At 35.6% G+C, this 18370-nt stretch overlaps 1 protein-coding gene across 2 annotated transcripts in view; it reads right to left on the bottom strand.

Moving 5' to 3' along the window:
• Nucleotides 1-14659: 14659 nt before the first annotated feature.
• The window catches only part of LOC126274306 (solute carrier family 12 member 8), a 167968-nt gene continuing 164257 nt past the window's right edge, over nt 14660-18370 (bottom strand). For both annotated transcript variants that reach the window (XM_049977103.1, XM_049977102.1), the window contains exon 13: nt 14660-16878. In XM_049977103.1, the coding sequence (XP_049833060.1) occupies nt 16707-16878 (172 nt within the window). In that variant the 3' untranslated portion in view covers nt 14660-16706. The remainder of the gene's footprint in view (nt 16879-18370) is intronic.

Here is an 18370-nt window from a genome sequence, read left to right as displayed (position 1 = left end):
CTACTTCATTTGAATGGATTCAATAACGGAACCTAACCTGCTAACTAATTAAGGCTTGTGGTAAACAAAGATATTTAAGTATGTTGTTTTAAAATATTATCTGAAATATGTCAATGATTTGTGTTGCGCTAGTTGATTCTGGGGTATGAATGGATGTGTTGGCCCATCTGCCATATAAGGGACTCCTGCTAGTTTTGATTACCTTCTGACCAGGGTCCTTGCTCGATACTTGTCTTTAAATATGCCACTAACCTGGTTAGCATATGTTGTGGCTATTTTAAATTAATCACTGCTCAATATCCCAACACAGTTTGTCGGCCATCAGAACCTGTGTATGTATTATTTATTCTAGTCAATCTATAAGCATGCTATTCTTAATTTGTTACTCTAGGTAGCCATTAAGTTTCCATTTTTGGGGTGTTTAGGTGGATTGCAGCTTCTTTGAGTATAGATTTGTCAATTTCCAATTTATTGTTTTTCCACCAATTTTTAATTGTGATTATGCGTGTGTGTGTGTGTGTGTGTGTATATATGCCAAGCAAGATCATAAGAGATGGAAAAGAACCACTGTGGTACAACAACCGAGTTAGAAAACTGCTACGGAAGCAAAGGCAACTTCACAGCAAACATAAACATAGCCAAAGCCTTGCAGACAAACAAAAATTACACGAAGTGAAATGTAGTGTGCGGAGGACTATGCAAGAGGCATTCAACAAGTATGAAAGTGAAGTTCTATGTACTGACTTGACAGAAAATCCTATATTCACTCAAAGCGGTAGGTGAGTCAAAACAAAATGTCCAGACACTCTGTGACCTAAATGGTACTGAAACAGAGGATGACAGACTAAAGGACGAAATACTAAATGTCTTTTTCCAAAGCTGTTTCACAGAGGAAGAGTGCATTGTAGTTCCTTCTCTAGATTGTTGCATAGATGACGAAATGATAGATATTGAAATAGACAATAGAGGGATAGAAAAACAATAAAAATCCCTCAAAAGTGAAAAGGCTACTGGACCTGATGGGATAGCAGTTTGATTTTACACAGGGTACGCGATGTACTTGCCCCCCTTCTTGCAGCGGTGTACCGTAGGTCTCTAGAAGAGCATAGCACCCCAAAAGATTGGAAAAGGACACAGGTCATCCCCAGTTTCAAGAAGGGACGTCTTACAGATGTGCAGAACAATAGACCTATATCTCTAACGTAGGTCAGTTGTAGAACTTTGGAGACTAGAAATCTACTCTGTAGAATTCAGCATGTGTTTCGGAAAAAAATGATTGAGTGAAACCCAGCTCACACTATTTGTCCACAAATCTCAGATGCCCATAGACACGGGTTCGCAGGTGGATGCCGTGTTTCTTGACTTCTGCAAGGCGTTCCATACAGTTCCCTTCAGTCATTTAATCAACAAAGTAAGAGCATATGGACTATCAGACCAATTGTGTGATTGGATTGAAGAGTTCCTAGATAGCAGAATGCAGCATGTCATTTTCAATGGAGAGAAGTCTTCCGAAGTAAGAGTGATTTCAGGTGTGGCGCAGGGGAGTGTTGTAGGACCGTTGCTATACACAATATATATAAATGACCTTGTGGATAACATCGGAAGTTCACTGAGGCTTTTTGCAGATGATGCTGTAGTATGTCGAGAGGTTGTAACAATGGAAAAATGGAAAATTGTACTGAAATGCAGGAGGATCTGCAACGAATTGACACATGGTGCAGGGAATGGCAATTGAATCTCAATGTTGACAAGTGTATGTGCTGCGAATACATAGAAAGAAAGATCCTTTATCATTTAGCTACAATATAGCAGGTCAGCAATTGGAAGCAGTTAATTCCATAACTTATCTGGGAGTAGGCATTAGGAGTGATTTAAAATGGAATGACCATATAAAATTAATCATCGGTAAAGCAGATGCCAGACTGAGATTCATTGAAAGAATCCCAAGGAAATGCAGTCCGAAAACAAAGGAAGTAGGTTACAGTACACTTGTTGAATACTGCTTACCAGTGTGGGATCTGTACCAGATAGGGTTGGTAGAAGAGATAGAAAAGATCCAACAGAGAGCAGTGCTCCATTACATGATCATTTAGTAATCATGAAAGCATTACAGAGATGATAGATAAACTCCAGTGGAAGACTCTGCAAGAGAGATGCTCAGTAGCTTGGTACGGGCTTTTGTTGAAGTTTCGAGAACATACCTTCACCGAGGAGTCAAGCAATATGTTGCTCCCTCCTATGTATATCTCATGAAGAGACCATGAGGATAAAATCAGAGAGATTAAATCCCACGCATAGGCATACTGACAATCTTTCTTTCCACGAATAATACAAGACTGGAATAGAAGGGAGAACTGATAGAGGTACTCAAGGTACCCTTCGCCACACACTGTCAGGTGGCTTGCAGAGTATGGATGTAGATGTAGATGTAAACTGCTGAAGCATTCACAACTCAAGTGCCAGAGTTTGAAGTGCTCATAAAAAGCAATGAATCTCACATAATACTAGGTACAAAAGGTGGTTGAAACCTGACAATATTGTAAAAAGGGAAGTTACTACTCACTATATAGTAGAGATGCTGAGTTGCAGATAGGCTCAACAAAAAGACTCACGGAAACACAACTCACACATACGACTGCTGTCTCAGGCAACTGAGGCCACACTGCAGTTGCCTGAGACTGCAATCATGTGTGTGTGAAATGCGTTTTCATGAGTGAGTGTTTGCTGTCTAATTCTGACAACGGCCTTACTGGCTGAAAGCTGTTATTTGTGGCAGTCTTTTTGTTGTGCCTATCTGTGAGTCATCATCTCCATTGTATGGTGAGTAGCAACTTTCCTTTTCACAACAATGTTACATTCCATCCTGGATTTTTCATTGTTTGGTTGAAACCTGAAACTGATAGCAGTGATGTTTTTGCGGAAAATTTAAGTGTACATTGAAAGGTTAGGCAAATGGCAAATGGAGGTGGTGTATTGTTCACAGTACACAAGAAATTCAAATCCACCGAGATAGAAACTGAAGCTGCATGTAAGCTTGTTTGGGCAAGATTCAGTATCAGGGGTGGGCATAAAATGATAATTGGATCCTTCAACTGATCACCAGACACATCTTCTGATGTACAAGTGAAAACTTTAGAGAAAACCTCAGTTCACTTGTACGTAAGTCCCCAGTCAAATCGTAATCATCAGTGGAGACTTTAGTCATCCAGCAATTAATTGGGAACCCCACTAATGATGGAAATATATTGCATCCAATCATGACAAACAGAGTTGACATCTTTGTGGATGTCTACATCATAACTGCTATCAATGACCATGCTGTAGTTGTGGCAACAATGATTATCAAAGTGCAAAGGACAACTAAAACAAGGAGAAAGATATATACACTGGTGTCCAAAATTAATGCAGAAAACTGCTATTTCCCTGTCCTCTGTCTAATTCATGATATACTCATACAAAATGTCAACAGATGTCTTTATGATTGTGTAATATTAGTAATCACTGCTTTTGTGTTTCATTTGTGTATCACTGTTGTTACGTTTTGTCACTAATGCTATAAGGTAACTGAAGCTGAAACATAACATAACAGTGGATCAGTTTGGTGACATGTTGATCTGAGTGCCAACTACGTGGCTTTATGTGCAGATTTGCACACTACAAGAAGTCAAACCTTACCAATCTAAATTTATTATATGAAGTCCAATTGATGTTCTATAATATAATGCAAAATTATTTGTTGCATGGTATTTAATACTAATGTGGTACACCACCACTAAACTTACTTGCTCACGAATGATTCAGAGCCTGATAACCAGAGAAGCAGGTAACTAAATTAATAACAGGCCTTTCACACTAGAAATTGTAATACATCCTTATTGCTCAGTTCGGTTATGATTTTCAAATTTAACTCCTGCGGTTGTAACTATAACTCATCATGACTTCTGAAAAATTAAGGTCAGGATGAATAATGTATTACCAATTTTTTCAATTCATAAAAAAAATCTAAAAAAGATTTCAGCTTCTCCATCCATCTATCTCTTTTTATTGGATGAGTTGCAGATTCTGTCTTAGGAGGAAGAGGAGGAGGAGGAAAAGAGAAAAGCAAAGTGCAAAATGAAAAGAACAGCAATTCAGTTCTGTGTATCAAAGAATACAACACCAACAACAAATTTAAAGCCTGTAAGAAAACAAAGCAGGGTTTTCAAAATTTTTGTGTCTACATACTGCAGAGAATTTTTTTGCAAGATGTTTTCAAGTATCTTAAAGAACTCAGTTCAGCAACTTTTGCGAATATATGAAATAAAGGTATCTATAAGTTAACATATTTTGCCCACCAACATTTAATAATGTTATACAGAAATATATACTTGGATAATGTGTCCTTACGAAATTGTGATCAGTTTGCAGACAGTTCTAAGTTGTGTATTTCAAATACAACCTGGCAGTATATATTTTGTCTCATAATATTTGTTGTAAATAATATGTAGACGTGGAAGAAGAATAAAAACAGACATAATTACAATTCTACAACAAAAACTGATCTTCATTATTATTCACGGAAACTGAGTTTAGCTTAGAAAGAGGTGAATAGTGCTGATACCCAAATCTCTTGGCACTTAACTTAATAACATTAAGTGCCAGGCAGATTGCAAAACTAAATCTTTAAGCAAGCTAAAAAAAAAAAAAATTATGTATGAACTCACAGGTTCTATGGGGCAAAAGCTTAACATAGTTGCTTCTGTTGTTAATGTAAATATTTTTTTTCTGGTATATGAACTTACCTGTAAATGATCAGCGGTTAACTATATTTAAATACAGATTCAGTTAATAATATGAAAATTGAAGTCAACTTATCCCATGATATTACAATACATCATGCAGGTGACCCACAGAATATGTGACTAACTGCTTAGCTAACTTTTATTTCTGAAACCCGGAGTCCATATAAGTAGGCTCCCCAGACAAAAACTCCATTTTTCACAGGTTAAAAAATCAATTTCTGTTATGATACAAGCACCTGAAATTATGTAGATGTGAACTAAACATTGAATTTGCTTGAAAAGAAGACAATTTCAAACAAATAACTTATTGGTCTCAAACCTTGCAAGTTTATATTCTGTTTATAAGATACGCGACAAAACTATTGGCCAAGCAATAGGAGAGAGAAGGACAAAGATGGTCACCAAATGGCAGCACTGGAAATCAAAGATACCTTCAGTTGGAAGAAAAGAGGAAATGGTTAGAAAGTACACGACAAGAGAATGGAAGTGATATCATGGGTCAGGGGGAGAGGGGATGTATGCACCACCAGTAGTGGTAGCAGCACCACAATATTACTTCTTCCAGAGAAGCATGGGAAACGCAAGTACGGAAAAATGTGGAGACATCCGTAAACTTCAATGTGATAGAAGAGTACACCAGAGTCAAAGGAAAGTACAAGACAGCCATGTGGATGAAATGAAAGACAGCAATGGAGTGTAACAAATGAATTTAAAAATTAAAAGACTTTACAATTGAGTTGAGGGTAATGAATACATTAGTGATACTGTTCTGGCATAATAACAAGTGCTGGCATGACGATCAAGAATGAGAGAGCTGTGAGACGATGTCAGCCAATAGTACGCTGACAAAGCCCTCTCTAGAGCGACACTGCAAAAGGAGTGGCCTCTACACGAAGATAATATAAGTGCTGTGCCACCTACAGTAGTGACTTATGAACTGTATTGGTTTGCTTGCATTGAAATTGTATATACCAAAGGATATTGATTATTTGCATGTCACCATTAGCTTGTGACACACCTTTGTGAATATGCAAAGTTAAGTATTGTCCATTTAACTGACTGTAATAAACTCCATTAATACAATTTGCTAGAATTGATGTCTAGCAATCCAATAAAATGGCTTCCATAGGCACCCTGTATTAGACAAGTGAGCAAAATACAATAGATACAACATGAAAAAATTTGAAAGTTAAATCTGAGCAGAAAAACTATGTGATAATTGGTAATGGCAGAAGGAAAAATGCAAAGGTACAAATAGAAGGATAGAAGATATGAAAGATAGAGTAAAAGCAAAAGCTATTAATAAAAAGGAATGAGCATGTAAAACATAAATAAAATCAAACAGCAATGGGAAATGATGAGAAAGTAGTGCCAACCTGACCAAAGAGAAAGTCACACAGGAGAGGATCTATATTACATACAGGGGATGGACAAAAATATGGAAACATCACAAATACAACACAATACCATGCATAATATGGTCTAGGAAAACTGGTGACATTCAAAACAGCTTTCAGTTGTCTTGGAATAGAAAATATGGGTCATGCATGATTTTCCAGGGGATCTTATACCATTCTTCCTGCAAAACTGTCAAGTTCAGTTACTGATGACGGAGGTGGATACTGATCATGCACCTGTCTCTACAAAGCTGTCAACAAACGCTCAATAATATTGAGATCTGGTGACTGTGGTGGCCATGGGAGATGTAACAATTCACTCTTGTGATCACAAAACCAGTCCTGGATCACATGAGCCGTGTCAACAGCATCACCATTGGGGAACATACAGTTTACCTGGGATGGAGCAGACCAGCCAAATCAGCCAAAAAGGTGGCAATTCTTGCCAGTAATGTGAAATTGCAGAGTAACCATTGAGCCAAAGGAATACCACAATACCATTGCCCAAATCATCACCAAACATCCTTCAGGTTTCACTCTTTGAGATGAAAACTTGGCCATAAGATGGAAACAGTGTGAAACAAGATTCACCTGACCAAATGAGATTCTTCCATTGGTCCATACCCAGGTTTTATGGCTTTGGTTCAATGTTTTCCTGTTACAGGCATTTGTGTTACTGATGAGCAGTTTTGGAATTCCAGCAAGCACTGCAGTTCCCAGATTATGGAGTTCCCTTCCTGTTGTTTTGGTGCTGACAGGGTTCGCAAGTGTGACATTCAATTCTTTAGTGACTTTGCAGCTGTCATTCCCATATTTTTCATCGCAATCCTCTTCAATGTCCGTCCATTATCATAATTCTATACATACTTTTTTCTGTGTTGGGACTTAGCAGATGATGCTTTTCCACGTGCATTGTATGTAGTATGAATCTTCAACGCTGTGGCTCTTGAAACACCATACACAATGCTACCTTGATTATGGAAGCATCCACCATACGAACATCAATAACTTGCCCACATTCATATTCACTTAACTCTGAAATAATGAACTCAGACTACACAGGACATTGTTCTAACCATAATTGACACTGGCTATGTATTGAGGACATTGCACAGGTGCCATTAGTAGGCTTGGCTAGCATCTGTGTTTATGTTCAAGCAAGCATTTCTCGTGGTGTTTCCACATGTTTTGAATCAGCACAGAAACCACAAAACTATTTGCAAGAATAAAGAAAACTACATCGCCATCTTGCAGGTAAACTCTGCAAAATAGATCCATCTATGGTGCCCCATTAATCACACAGGGACCCTTGACACACCACATTAGTATAAGCAGTTCTTAGTTTCTCAGCTGGATTTGTTCCATTTGTGGAACCCACAACACAGGATACCATATTTTATTGTTGCTTACTTGTTCCTACAATTTTTCACCTGGCATTCCTAATCTCTTTGTGTAATCCTCAATTATCATTTCTTGGTCCTATTCAGGCTGTTTAATTTTTTACCTGCTTATTGTTTTTTTTTTACTCTCAGATTTTTCTCCTACTTACTATCCTTGCATGCAGTGCTCCTGGCAACTCTTCTGTTAAACTGTAGTTTCTGCTTCTGTGTGTATCATTTTCTTATCTCTGATTTATCATCTAAAACTCTTTCTTAAAGCTGTTTTACGTTATCAGTTATTGTGGATCATCTCTGTTGCATTTAATTATCAGTTCCACTTACAGTTTGTTCCTTTTGGTTAGAAACGTGAGTCACTCTCACATGTAATCTTATTTTGAAAAATCCGCAAACCTTTTCATTCCTACCATTTTCTATAAAATGTACCACAGGTCCCACAAGCTTGAATAAAATTAATTATTTTTAATTTTTGCAACTTTAAGTAAAAGACTTCATGTATCTCTTCTGTCTGCCAGTTTATCAACTACTACTAGTTCAGGTAATTATGTGTTGTCTATACTCTGTACATATTTGTACAAGGCATTAAGATATTTATTATGCATTAAACTAGATCAATTTATAGCTCTTTTCACACTGTTTCATCTAATATGTGATCTGGTCTTGAGACACCTCTGCTTCTTCAACTTCATATTTTACATACAGAAGAGTCATACTTGTATAAAATGTTCATTTTTTAAAAGCCTTTATGGTTAATTCCAAGTTTAATGTCAATAGAAGACCATATTTAGCTATATTCAGTCTTTCTGTAATTTAATTGCTGGTCTATATCTTTCATCCTGTCTCAAGAGTGTCACCCACATATTTCACCTTAAGTTCTCTGCTATTTATAATTGAATGATGACTGAATCAAAGAAAAAAAGAAAGTTTATATTTTTAAAACTTGGTGATTTTTGACTGAGTAAACAAAGCGCAGTAAGAACATAATGAATTACAATTATATACGGTTTTAATACAGTTTTTACATTATATGTGGCATGTGTTCATTAAATATAATTAATTTGTATATCTTCTAGCTATCTTTCTGTAGCACAGTAGCAACCATATGTGTGGAATATGTTGAACCTGACTGATGGTAATTCAGACATATGTAAGGTAATGGACTTGTCACTTCCTGCTTCTGCAAGGATACTAAATGTATGCTAGTAATGTATTATATTTCTTTTCACAATAATTTTAAATTCTTACAAAATTAAGTCCTCTATCATGTTGCTGCTAAACTGCATAACCCTTTCATGACTGCACATTCCTTCATATCATGTAATCAATACTAAAACATTCTTTGCTCAATTTAAATGGAGTGAAAATATCAATTCATTTAGCTGTTTACAAGATATAAAACCATTGTCGATGTGTATGCATGTGGTGTGGAGTGGGGCCATGAGATATTGCATGTATGTTCTATAAATAAAGTTGCACATCATCTTCTTTATCTCTCATCTTTGTCCTGTTTACATGGGGGGGTCGGTGTGATTAATTTTGGATGTGGCAAGATTAATTTTATGGGGTGCAGTATGTCCTTCCTGTTACCATCCTGTAGCATGCTAAAACATTTTCTACTGGTTAGAAATAAGGTGACCCATTTTATGACGATTATTTTATATCAATTTTCAGGTTAGTTTAATTTTGTGAGTGGTGTACTGTTGTTACCTACCTCGTTTCTTTGATAACTGAAAAATAGTGGAATCTTATGCAGTATATTGTGGTAGGACCATACTCTCACCACGTGTTTTCGAATGAGTATAATACACGTAGTTCCAGCACAATTTCAGCAAGACTTATTTATTAGTAGTTTCTGAAAGATTACACACTGCAGATCTCATTTATCTAGGGGTTCTCAAAGTTTTGTCTGCAAAATAATCATTTCAAAAAGCATGGCCTGGGTTTTCTTCCTGTTTGAAATAAACACTACCGGATCTGAAATACTTTCAGCTAAAAATTATATTTTTTTGTACTTAACTACACCATTTTCACTATGATCATTGATACTCTAAATGAATTATACTGCACTTGTCACATGAACATGTCTATCTCCCTCCAATACAGACAAAGAAGTGGCGGGCAAGCCAACATGTGCCTGGAAGTTGCAGACATTCCTGCATTCTAGATTCTTTGGTCTACTGACCTTAATAAACTCCAATGATACATATAAATAAATGTATACAAATATACAGCATTTAACATCTTAAATAAGTCCATTATTTCTCATAAAAGAAAACATTCATAATTAAATAAATTAAACACATTTTCTGGCAACATGATGAAATTACCTAAACTCTTTACTGTGGGCATTGTAGTTTTCGCATGAGATAAACTTTATCTCCGACAGTTAATTACATTTCAGTGGTCATTGTAAAGCTTTAAATGCTTGATCAAAGGAATCATTTGCGGGGCAAAATAAAAAAAGGATCATGCTGTGGACTAATTCCAAAATTTGGTGTGCTAATCATAGGAAACATGCACATTCTAAAAGCCATATTACTTGTTACAAGACTGCAGCCCAACATTTGTTCTAACTCGCATCAGTACAATACAATAAATAAAGAAAAATTTTACATCAGCAACCACAGAACAGTATTCTATAAAGAGGGTCCACAATATGCAAGTTTAAAATTCGTCAATGCGACTGCTCAGTACAATTATGACCCTTCTCACAACCAAGATTAAATTTCAGCTAGAGAAATTCCGGTTATAAAATCCCTTTTACTCATCAGAAGAATATCGTACTTACATGCAGAATAAGAAGTGTATTGAAAAAAATATGTAAATAATGACAAGCAAAACATTTTATCTGCAATCTAATCATTCTGTTAACCAATGATGTATTCAGAAGAATGTATTATTTTTATGAATATGCAATGAATCTTTTGATGTTGAATAAAGTATTATTATTATTATTATTTCGTTTTGTATAGAGCTGGGCACAATTCTGGTTTCGTACATGCATTGTTTTGCACTTCTGAAGATTTCTGCATGATTTTAAGGCACTGGTGAATAAAATTTTTGACACACACAACAAAATGAAAATTAACTGTAATAACCAGTTTTTTTTATTTGTATCCAATTGCAGCACTTAAAATACAGTGCATTCCTACAAAACACTGTTTCATATGCAAACACATGATTTTTCGCACATAAAACTTATGTGATGAAAGATTTTTGCAAACACTTCTGCTTGCAATGTGGCTACCATTGTCTGAGACTGCAGTCATGTTTGTGTGAGTTACTTGTGGTCTATTTTTGATAAAGGCCTTACTAGTCAAAAGCTTTATTTGTGATAGTCTTTTTTGTTGTGTGCCTATCTTCAACTCAGCATCTCCGCTACATGATGAATACAAACTTTCCTTTTCATAATATTGTTACATTGCATCCTGGATTTTCCGTTGTCTGGATTACCATATGAATATATTTTTTATTATTATCTAATTCACTTTAAACCATCTCAGCACTTTCGTTTCACATAAAACCAGATTTTATGTGCGACTTTAGACCACTGTCCACGATATCGTGGCAATGGATAATGCTTTCACAAAACAACAGGACGCCTGTTAATTACATGTATTGTCATACTTACAAAAAGTGAACCAATTTGCACAATTCTTAAATATGAAAAAACTGAACCAATTTGCACAATTCTTAAATATGTAAGTGGCATGTGTAAAAACAATCACAATAAATATGTTTTTTGCACATGAAATTCAGTTGAAGCTAGGTTTTTGAAAGTTAGTTTTCAATTTTATCATAAGAAAACCTTTTTTTTTAATTTCCATGCATTCAATTCATGTAAGAATGAATTTTATGTACTACATTTAGCTTGACTTTAAACCATGGTATCGTGACAACAGATAAAGATTAATGGATAAAAAAATTGTTTTGACTTCATCCATGTATCTACCTTCATGTAAAGTTTGAATAGATTCATACAATTTTAAAGTACAGAAGTGATGAGCTTCAAAAAGTTCCCAGAACAATGTGTTTTTTGCATGTAAAAGCTAAACAAAGCAAGATTCTTCCGAATGGCTAAAATTTACCTCAGACCATGGTCCCATACATCAGTGGACTAAAAATTCCAACCATCAGTCCTGCTGTGCTCCTGGTTTATTTAAGGATGGCCGTTTTTGAACATAAAATCCAAGCAGTGCACATTAGCTCAGTATTAATTTTAATCCAATCAAAATCTTCTGCAAAAGGAACTAATCAATTCACACAATTTGCCTGGACACAATCTCTGGTTTGTCATTCAGACCTTGTTTAATATACTGGAACATAGCTACAGTAAGACAGATGTTAAACTTCTTACCCTATGTTCCTAGCTCAAATAGGAACCAAGTAACCCCCCCCCCCCCCCCAAAAAAAAAAAAAAAAAAAGAAGTGATTCTCCACATGGCCGTCTCATACATATTTGTTACAGTGCAGCTTGGGAAGTTTGTTGTGATAAGTGCAGTCTGACGATCACAGAATGTATCAGTAGCCAATAATTTATAGTCAAATCTTATTAAGTACATTCTCACAGTATATAAACAGCTTCCTGAATTGCAGAACACTTTCAAACTCCAAACTGTGACCTCATCAAAATGCTATCTATTTGTGGTATTGCAGCTAAGAATTCAGTTTATACATTAACTACTCTAAAACTTTTAAAAAAATTGGGAAAAAGCAGAACTGAACGAAACTATAATGGTATATAAAGGACTAAGACAACACGAGTATCTAAAAAAAAGGACAGTGTACAAAATTAAGAAATTTTGTAACCTTGTGGCTGCAAAATTTGTTCAAAAATGGTTCCTGATATCCTAAACATCACACAAGGAAACTGAGCATGAAGACTACAGCACAAAACGTGATATTTCTGTTTCATTTATCTTTTGTGCTTTTTTAAGTTTTTACCGAGGCACTATGGTTTCTACATCTTGTATGATGGAAGAAACAAATCTGCAAAACAATAAAAATCTTTCCACCTTATTTAATATACGGACCATGATCAACAACTATTGACAATACACAGTTGCCGTTATATGAGCTTACAGTTCCTTTGAAACATTAATCATGTGTGAATAGAGAGGTACCACACAATCAGATATTCTAAGACACTGAAGATTAAAACCTTATTGAACTTAAATGTCTGTTATACAAATGATATAACACAGTTCTCCATTGTCTTCTTTTCTTAAATTTTATATTTTCAGAAGAAGGTAACACAATTACTGACAATAAAATAAATTAAATGTCTTAATAAATGATAACTATTCATCTAAAAAATTTGTATTTATGATAATATAGATGTGAATTCAGCGTCAAAATGTGAAAACACAAAATTAGCTAATAAATATGATTTCTTTCCAAATTGTAACCAAATGAATTACTTTAATTTTTGTCAGAGTTAAGTTTGAAACAATTTTATTTTCTATACATAAATATCGAAAATGTAACCAATTTTCAGTTACTGGTATTGCAATTCATTGGTGAAGCTAAGTTTGGAAAGATAATGGCATAACAAGGTGATCACAGCCTGTGGCTGACTGCCATGTTTGCATGCTTCGCTACAGCAGCCAGAAAACAAAACCAGTCAACTTATTTTCATTTCTACTTCTACATTAATTACATTTTCTGTTCTACTTACAGCACTGTCAACTGAGAGTCACACAGCTATGAATGCCTACGAAAGGTTGAAATCAATGCTCTGCAGATTTTGTAATTATTGAATTGGGGTGGGAAAATAAAAAATAATTTGTGTAACACGTTAATTCAGAGAAGCACTCTGTTCACCACTTGAAAAATGTTGCTTCTTAAGAGAAACAATTATTTGTTAAAAGGGTAAATAGAGCCAAATGAAGAAAATTAGCAAAGATATAGTAGATAAGTTCTGGTAAAATGTAAATATAGGAGTAAGTAAAGGAGACCGCCCGCCCGGTTGGCTGTGGGGTCTAATGCACGGCTTTCCAGGAGGGAAGAGGCACCTGGTCCCCAGCACGAATCCGCCTGGCACGCTTGTGTTGAGGTCCGGAGAACTGGCCAGTCTGTGGATGGTTTTTTGGCGATTTTCCATCTGTCTCGACGAATGCGGGCTAGTTTCCCTTATTCGCCTCAGTTACACTATGTCAGCAATTGCTGAGCAAACAAGTTCTCCACATATGCGTACACCACCATTACTCTACCACACAAACATAGGGGTTACACTCGTCTGGTGAGACGTTCCCTGGGAGGGATCCACTGGGGCCAAACCGCACAATAACCATGGGTTCGGTGTGGGGCGGCAGAGGGATGAAGTGGACTGTGGTAGTCATTGTGGGGTTGTGAACCACTGCGGCTGCGACGAGGACGGAGCCTCTCTGTCATTTCTAGGTCCCCGGTTAACATACAATACAATACAACACATACAAGTAAAGGAGACCAAACACTGAACCGCAGACTCACTGAGTCGTCGACATAAAAGCATGTGTATGCTCTCTCTCTCTCTCTCTCTCTCTCTCTCTCTCTCTCTCTCTCTCTCTCTCTCACACACACACACACACACACAAGCATGATGCTGACTGGATGTACATCCACCAATAACCACATTAATGTCTGAACCTACAGTGGAATAACTTACAATATTTTCTGTTCAAAACTGAAAATATATAGTTACTTTCACGTAGTAGTACTGGAAGTTAATGAAGGATGTGGATGGCACACATTGTTAAAAGAAAATTATTGGATGAACACTGACAATAAACAGTTTTGAAATTTTGACTAACTGAGTATGCACCACTGGTTTAGTACTTTTTCAGTAGTGCTGACACCTGTTTTAGTGGTAGGTCGTAGAATCTTCAATAGAACATCTGCATTTTCAATCTTTTAAAGTCATACAGCATACACAACTGCAGAAACCATTATATAACAAAAGAGTTCTCAAAAGGCAGTCTGTCAAATTTAATACAAATGATAACAGAAGAAAATTTAGTAAAAATGATAATGCACATCTTACTGCAAGGGAAAAAATAAATAAATGAAGATGCTGTAGGTGTAACACACAAAAGAAAACTCGCTATGCGGTACAAAAATGACCTGCTATATTTTTTCATTAATAATATTTTTACACATAATGATGCAGTGGGTGGTAACTTATTTTTGCATAGCCATTCAACTCGTAGTAAGCAACAACTGACAGCCATACACCAATAAAATTACTATTGTTTTTCAGACTATGCAGATGAATTATAATGATTTGGTCTGAATACAAATTGTTCACATACAATGTTCATCAACATTTACACAAATGTTTGTGGTCATCTTACTATAGGCCACAGTAAGGTCATACATATGAAGCAAGAAATGATTACTAATCACATGCTAGTAAAATAACTTTCTGATTTCAGTAGTTGGTCAATAGCTGCCTCACAGTATATCTTCAAAAATTACATGTGAATCTTTTACTATGTTGCATTTCATATCCTTAACTACCTTGCAGTGTTAATGTTTCTCAAACCTGAGAATACTGTATGTACATAAATATGAAGTAATACAGAAAATATTAATATTGCCATTTTACTGTGTATACAACTACACTTACATACACTAAGATATCACAATTAAATTAATCACAACTCTTTCAAGATTTGTACAGTAGGCATTAAAACTAAACAGTTATAATACTGGCAGCATGCAATTTACCTGAAATTTATCAATCATTTATAAATAACACAGAGATGCACATGATGAGACAATATTTAATATAATTTGCTAAATAAATTAGAACCAAGCAATATAAATTACAGTAAAGTTTAATAAAAATGCACATCTCTGCAAACTAGTAGGTGCACTTAAATATAATGTGGTAAGTAAACTGCAAATTGTATATCACAGACATTAGAGAGTAAAACAATATTATCATCTCCGTAATATAATTAAGCTGAATAAATTGGAAGCAATAGGAAAATGACTGTTCCTGAAGCAAGTGAGCCAAGAACCATTCCTACATGCTTCTTCAATAAAGTTATGATTACAAAAAGTACAGAATACTAGACTTAGTTATGCAATAATGTGCATTAACCACATACAATCATATGCCATAAATGCTAGACATACACTCAATGAGCATATACTTTTAAAAATCATACATGAACCAACACCCATAAAATGTGTTAGTATACTAAAAAAATAAATTTTCCTGCACGACATGCCATAAGATATTTAGATTATCAAACAAAACAGTATAACCTGTTTATAGTTTTATGGCACAGTATGTAAAAATTCTCATTAAAAAATCACAGTGATACTAACCCTTGTTTTGTTTGAATTACAATCTTAGTTGTAATAAAAATTGTACTTCTTGTGGTTAGTTTTCATCAATTACATAGAACACGTCTAGTGTGTTATATTTACAACCGATCTTATAGTTATAAGAAGTATGTCTCAAATTTGTTCGGAATATAATACCCGAAAGTGACAAATGTATATTATAAAATCTGCTACTTTGTGAATAAAGGCTTTACAATAAAACATTGTGAACATTCACACCGGCAAATAACAGTGGCTGACGTAAACATTAAAATATTATCCCAAACCAAGTGATGCATTTTAAGTCGGAGTTTAGAAGCACTACTTGCAGGTGACAAACTGATATTTGTTTTTTGTGTATTCAGGTGATTATTCTGCAATTATGAGAAACAGTATTCAAAATAAAAACCACATAAATTCAAACCTAAAACAAGTGTATCAGCCCAATGCCTTCCTGTTATTAATTTAAAAGGGAATCTTTAACTCTTGCTGTTAATGAAGATTATTATTTACATGCCAGAAACATGAAGCCAGACTAAGGATAATTTTGCTGGGATTGTTGCCATACAGCATTACACCTGTACATTTTGGCCTTCTCTCAGCATAATCTTTCCTTGAAACACTAATTCCCCTGATGTCCAACATTTTCTGAGGAGTGCGTCTTCCTATCCCATCTTTACAGCATAGTTTTTACTGGATTAAATATAATAATAATAAATAAATAAAGCTTGTATTATCAGGAAACACACAACCTAGCAACAAGCTTGTCATGTTCTTGCATATGAATCTGTTTTACATGTGATCTATTTATTAAACTTTTAATCATCATCATCATCAATCTCAACAAAGCGCCCTTGCACAGTTGATGTCTGGTGATACCTTCTCCTATTGGCAAAATCTTCATTATCTTCATTAATTTGTGATGAGAGTGTCTCCATTCCTGGGTGTACAGGTGTAACAATAATCTGCTCATATTCTTGCACTCTTCTCCTGTTGAGGGATAAAAGCAAAATGAAATAAATAATATATTTCTACTGTATTACCCTCTCTTACACAATATATTACTAAACTACAATAAAAGGTATATTTTTTAAAGCTATTCTAAAATGCATGGTTTTGGTGTCGGGGACACCCAGCACTGAAAGGCATGATGAATTAATTTAAAGAGATTCACTTCAGTTTTATTAATGATTTATTCTATCCATGATACGTCTTGGGATGTTAAAACCCCATCTTCAAGTGTGTAAAAGTGTAACATACAAAGGAGAGAAAGGAATAAATATAACACATCTGGAAAAACCGGAAGAGCAGACTAATGCAACAAGATGACTCACTCATTATATTTGGTCATGTATAATATGCATTAGGTCAGTTAGTACATGGACTTCAAATCAATCCATCTTAGGTGGAACGAGAAAAAGAGGAGAGGGCCTCGAGGCATGGTGCGGCGTAGGCACTAGCAGTGTTCAAGGAAGTAAACTGACTTCATTTTAGTGAAGATAGGGTAAATTTGTACTGACTGGTCTGAGTGCTTACAATACAGTGTGTTTCAAAAAGGACTTAATAACTTTGAAAATTCATATAAATTTATTCATAGTACCCACAAATGTGATTGTAGTGTCAAGTTGTAGGGAAATACATCAAGTTTTGTATCGCATTGTTCGCTAGTGTCAAATCGAACCCTAAAGAGGACTAGTGGCAGTTGCGTTAAAGATGGCTGCCTTCAGTGAACCCAAGCGTGCTAGCTGTGCGTTTTGGTTTGAAGAACTGAAGTCGGCGACAACAGTTCAGCATAATTTCTGTACCAAGTACGCTAAAGATCCTCCTGGTATGCCTACAATTTATGAGTGGTATAAATGTTTTGTAGAAACAGGGTGCTCGGTAAGACATGGGAAATCATCAGGTTGTCCAAGCATATCTGACAACACCATTGAGTGAGTGAGACAACACTTTGTCAACAGCCCTACAAAATCAACCCAGTGTGCATCTCGCAAACTGCACATCTCACATATTACTGTTTGGCATGTGTTGAGAAACCGTTTGCATTTGAAACTGTACAGATTGACGACCGTAATAAAAGACACTGATAAAATTGCTCACAAGAACTTGTGTGCGGATATGTTAAATCGATTGCATGAAGATGAACATTTCTTGGACAAAATCATATTTTCTGACTAGTCAATTTTTCACTTCAGTGGCAAAGTTAATGCACATAACTGAAGGATCTGGGACAGTGAAAATCCACATCAACCATGTTTGTGATAGCCCTAAACTGAACATTTTTTGTGCACTGAGCAAGAACAAAGAGTAAGGCCCGTATTTTTTATGCAAGATAACTGTCAACAGGATAGTGTACCTGGATGTTGTTGTTGTTGTGGTCTTCAGTCCTGAGACTGGTTTGATGCAGCTCTCCATGCTACTCTATCCTGTGCAAGCTTCTTCATCTCCCAGTACCTACTGCAACCTACATCCTTCTGAATCT

The sequence above is a fragment of the Schistocerca gregaria genome, chromosome 1 (assembly GCF_023897955.1).
Source record: "Schistocerca gregaria isolate iqSchGreg1 chromosome 1, iqSchGreg1.2, whole genome shotgun sequence".
NCBI lineage: Eukaryota > Metazoa > Arthropoda > Insecta > Orthoptera > Acrididae > Schistocerca > Schistocerca gregaria.
This window is presented reverse-complemented; position numbering and strand designations above follow the sequence as displayed.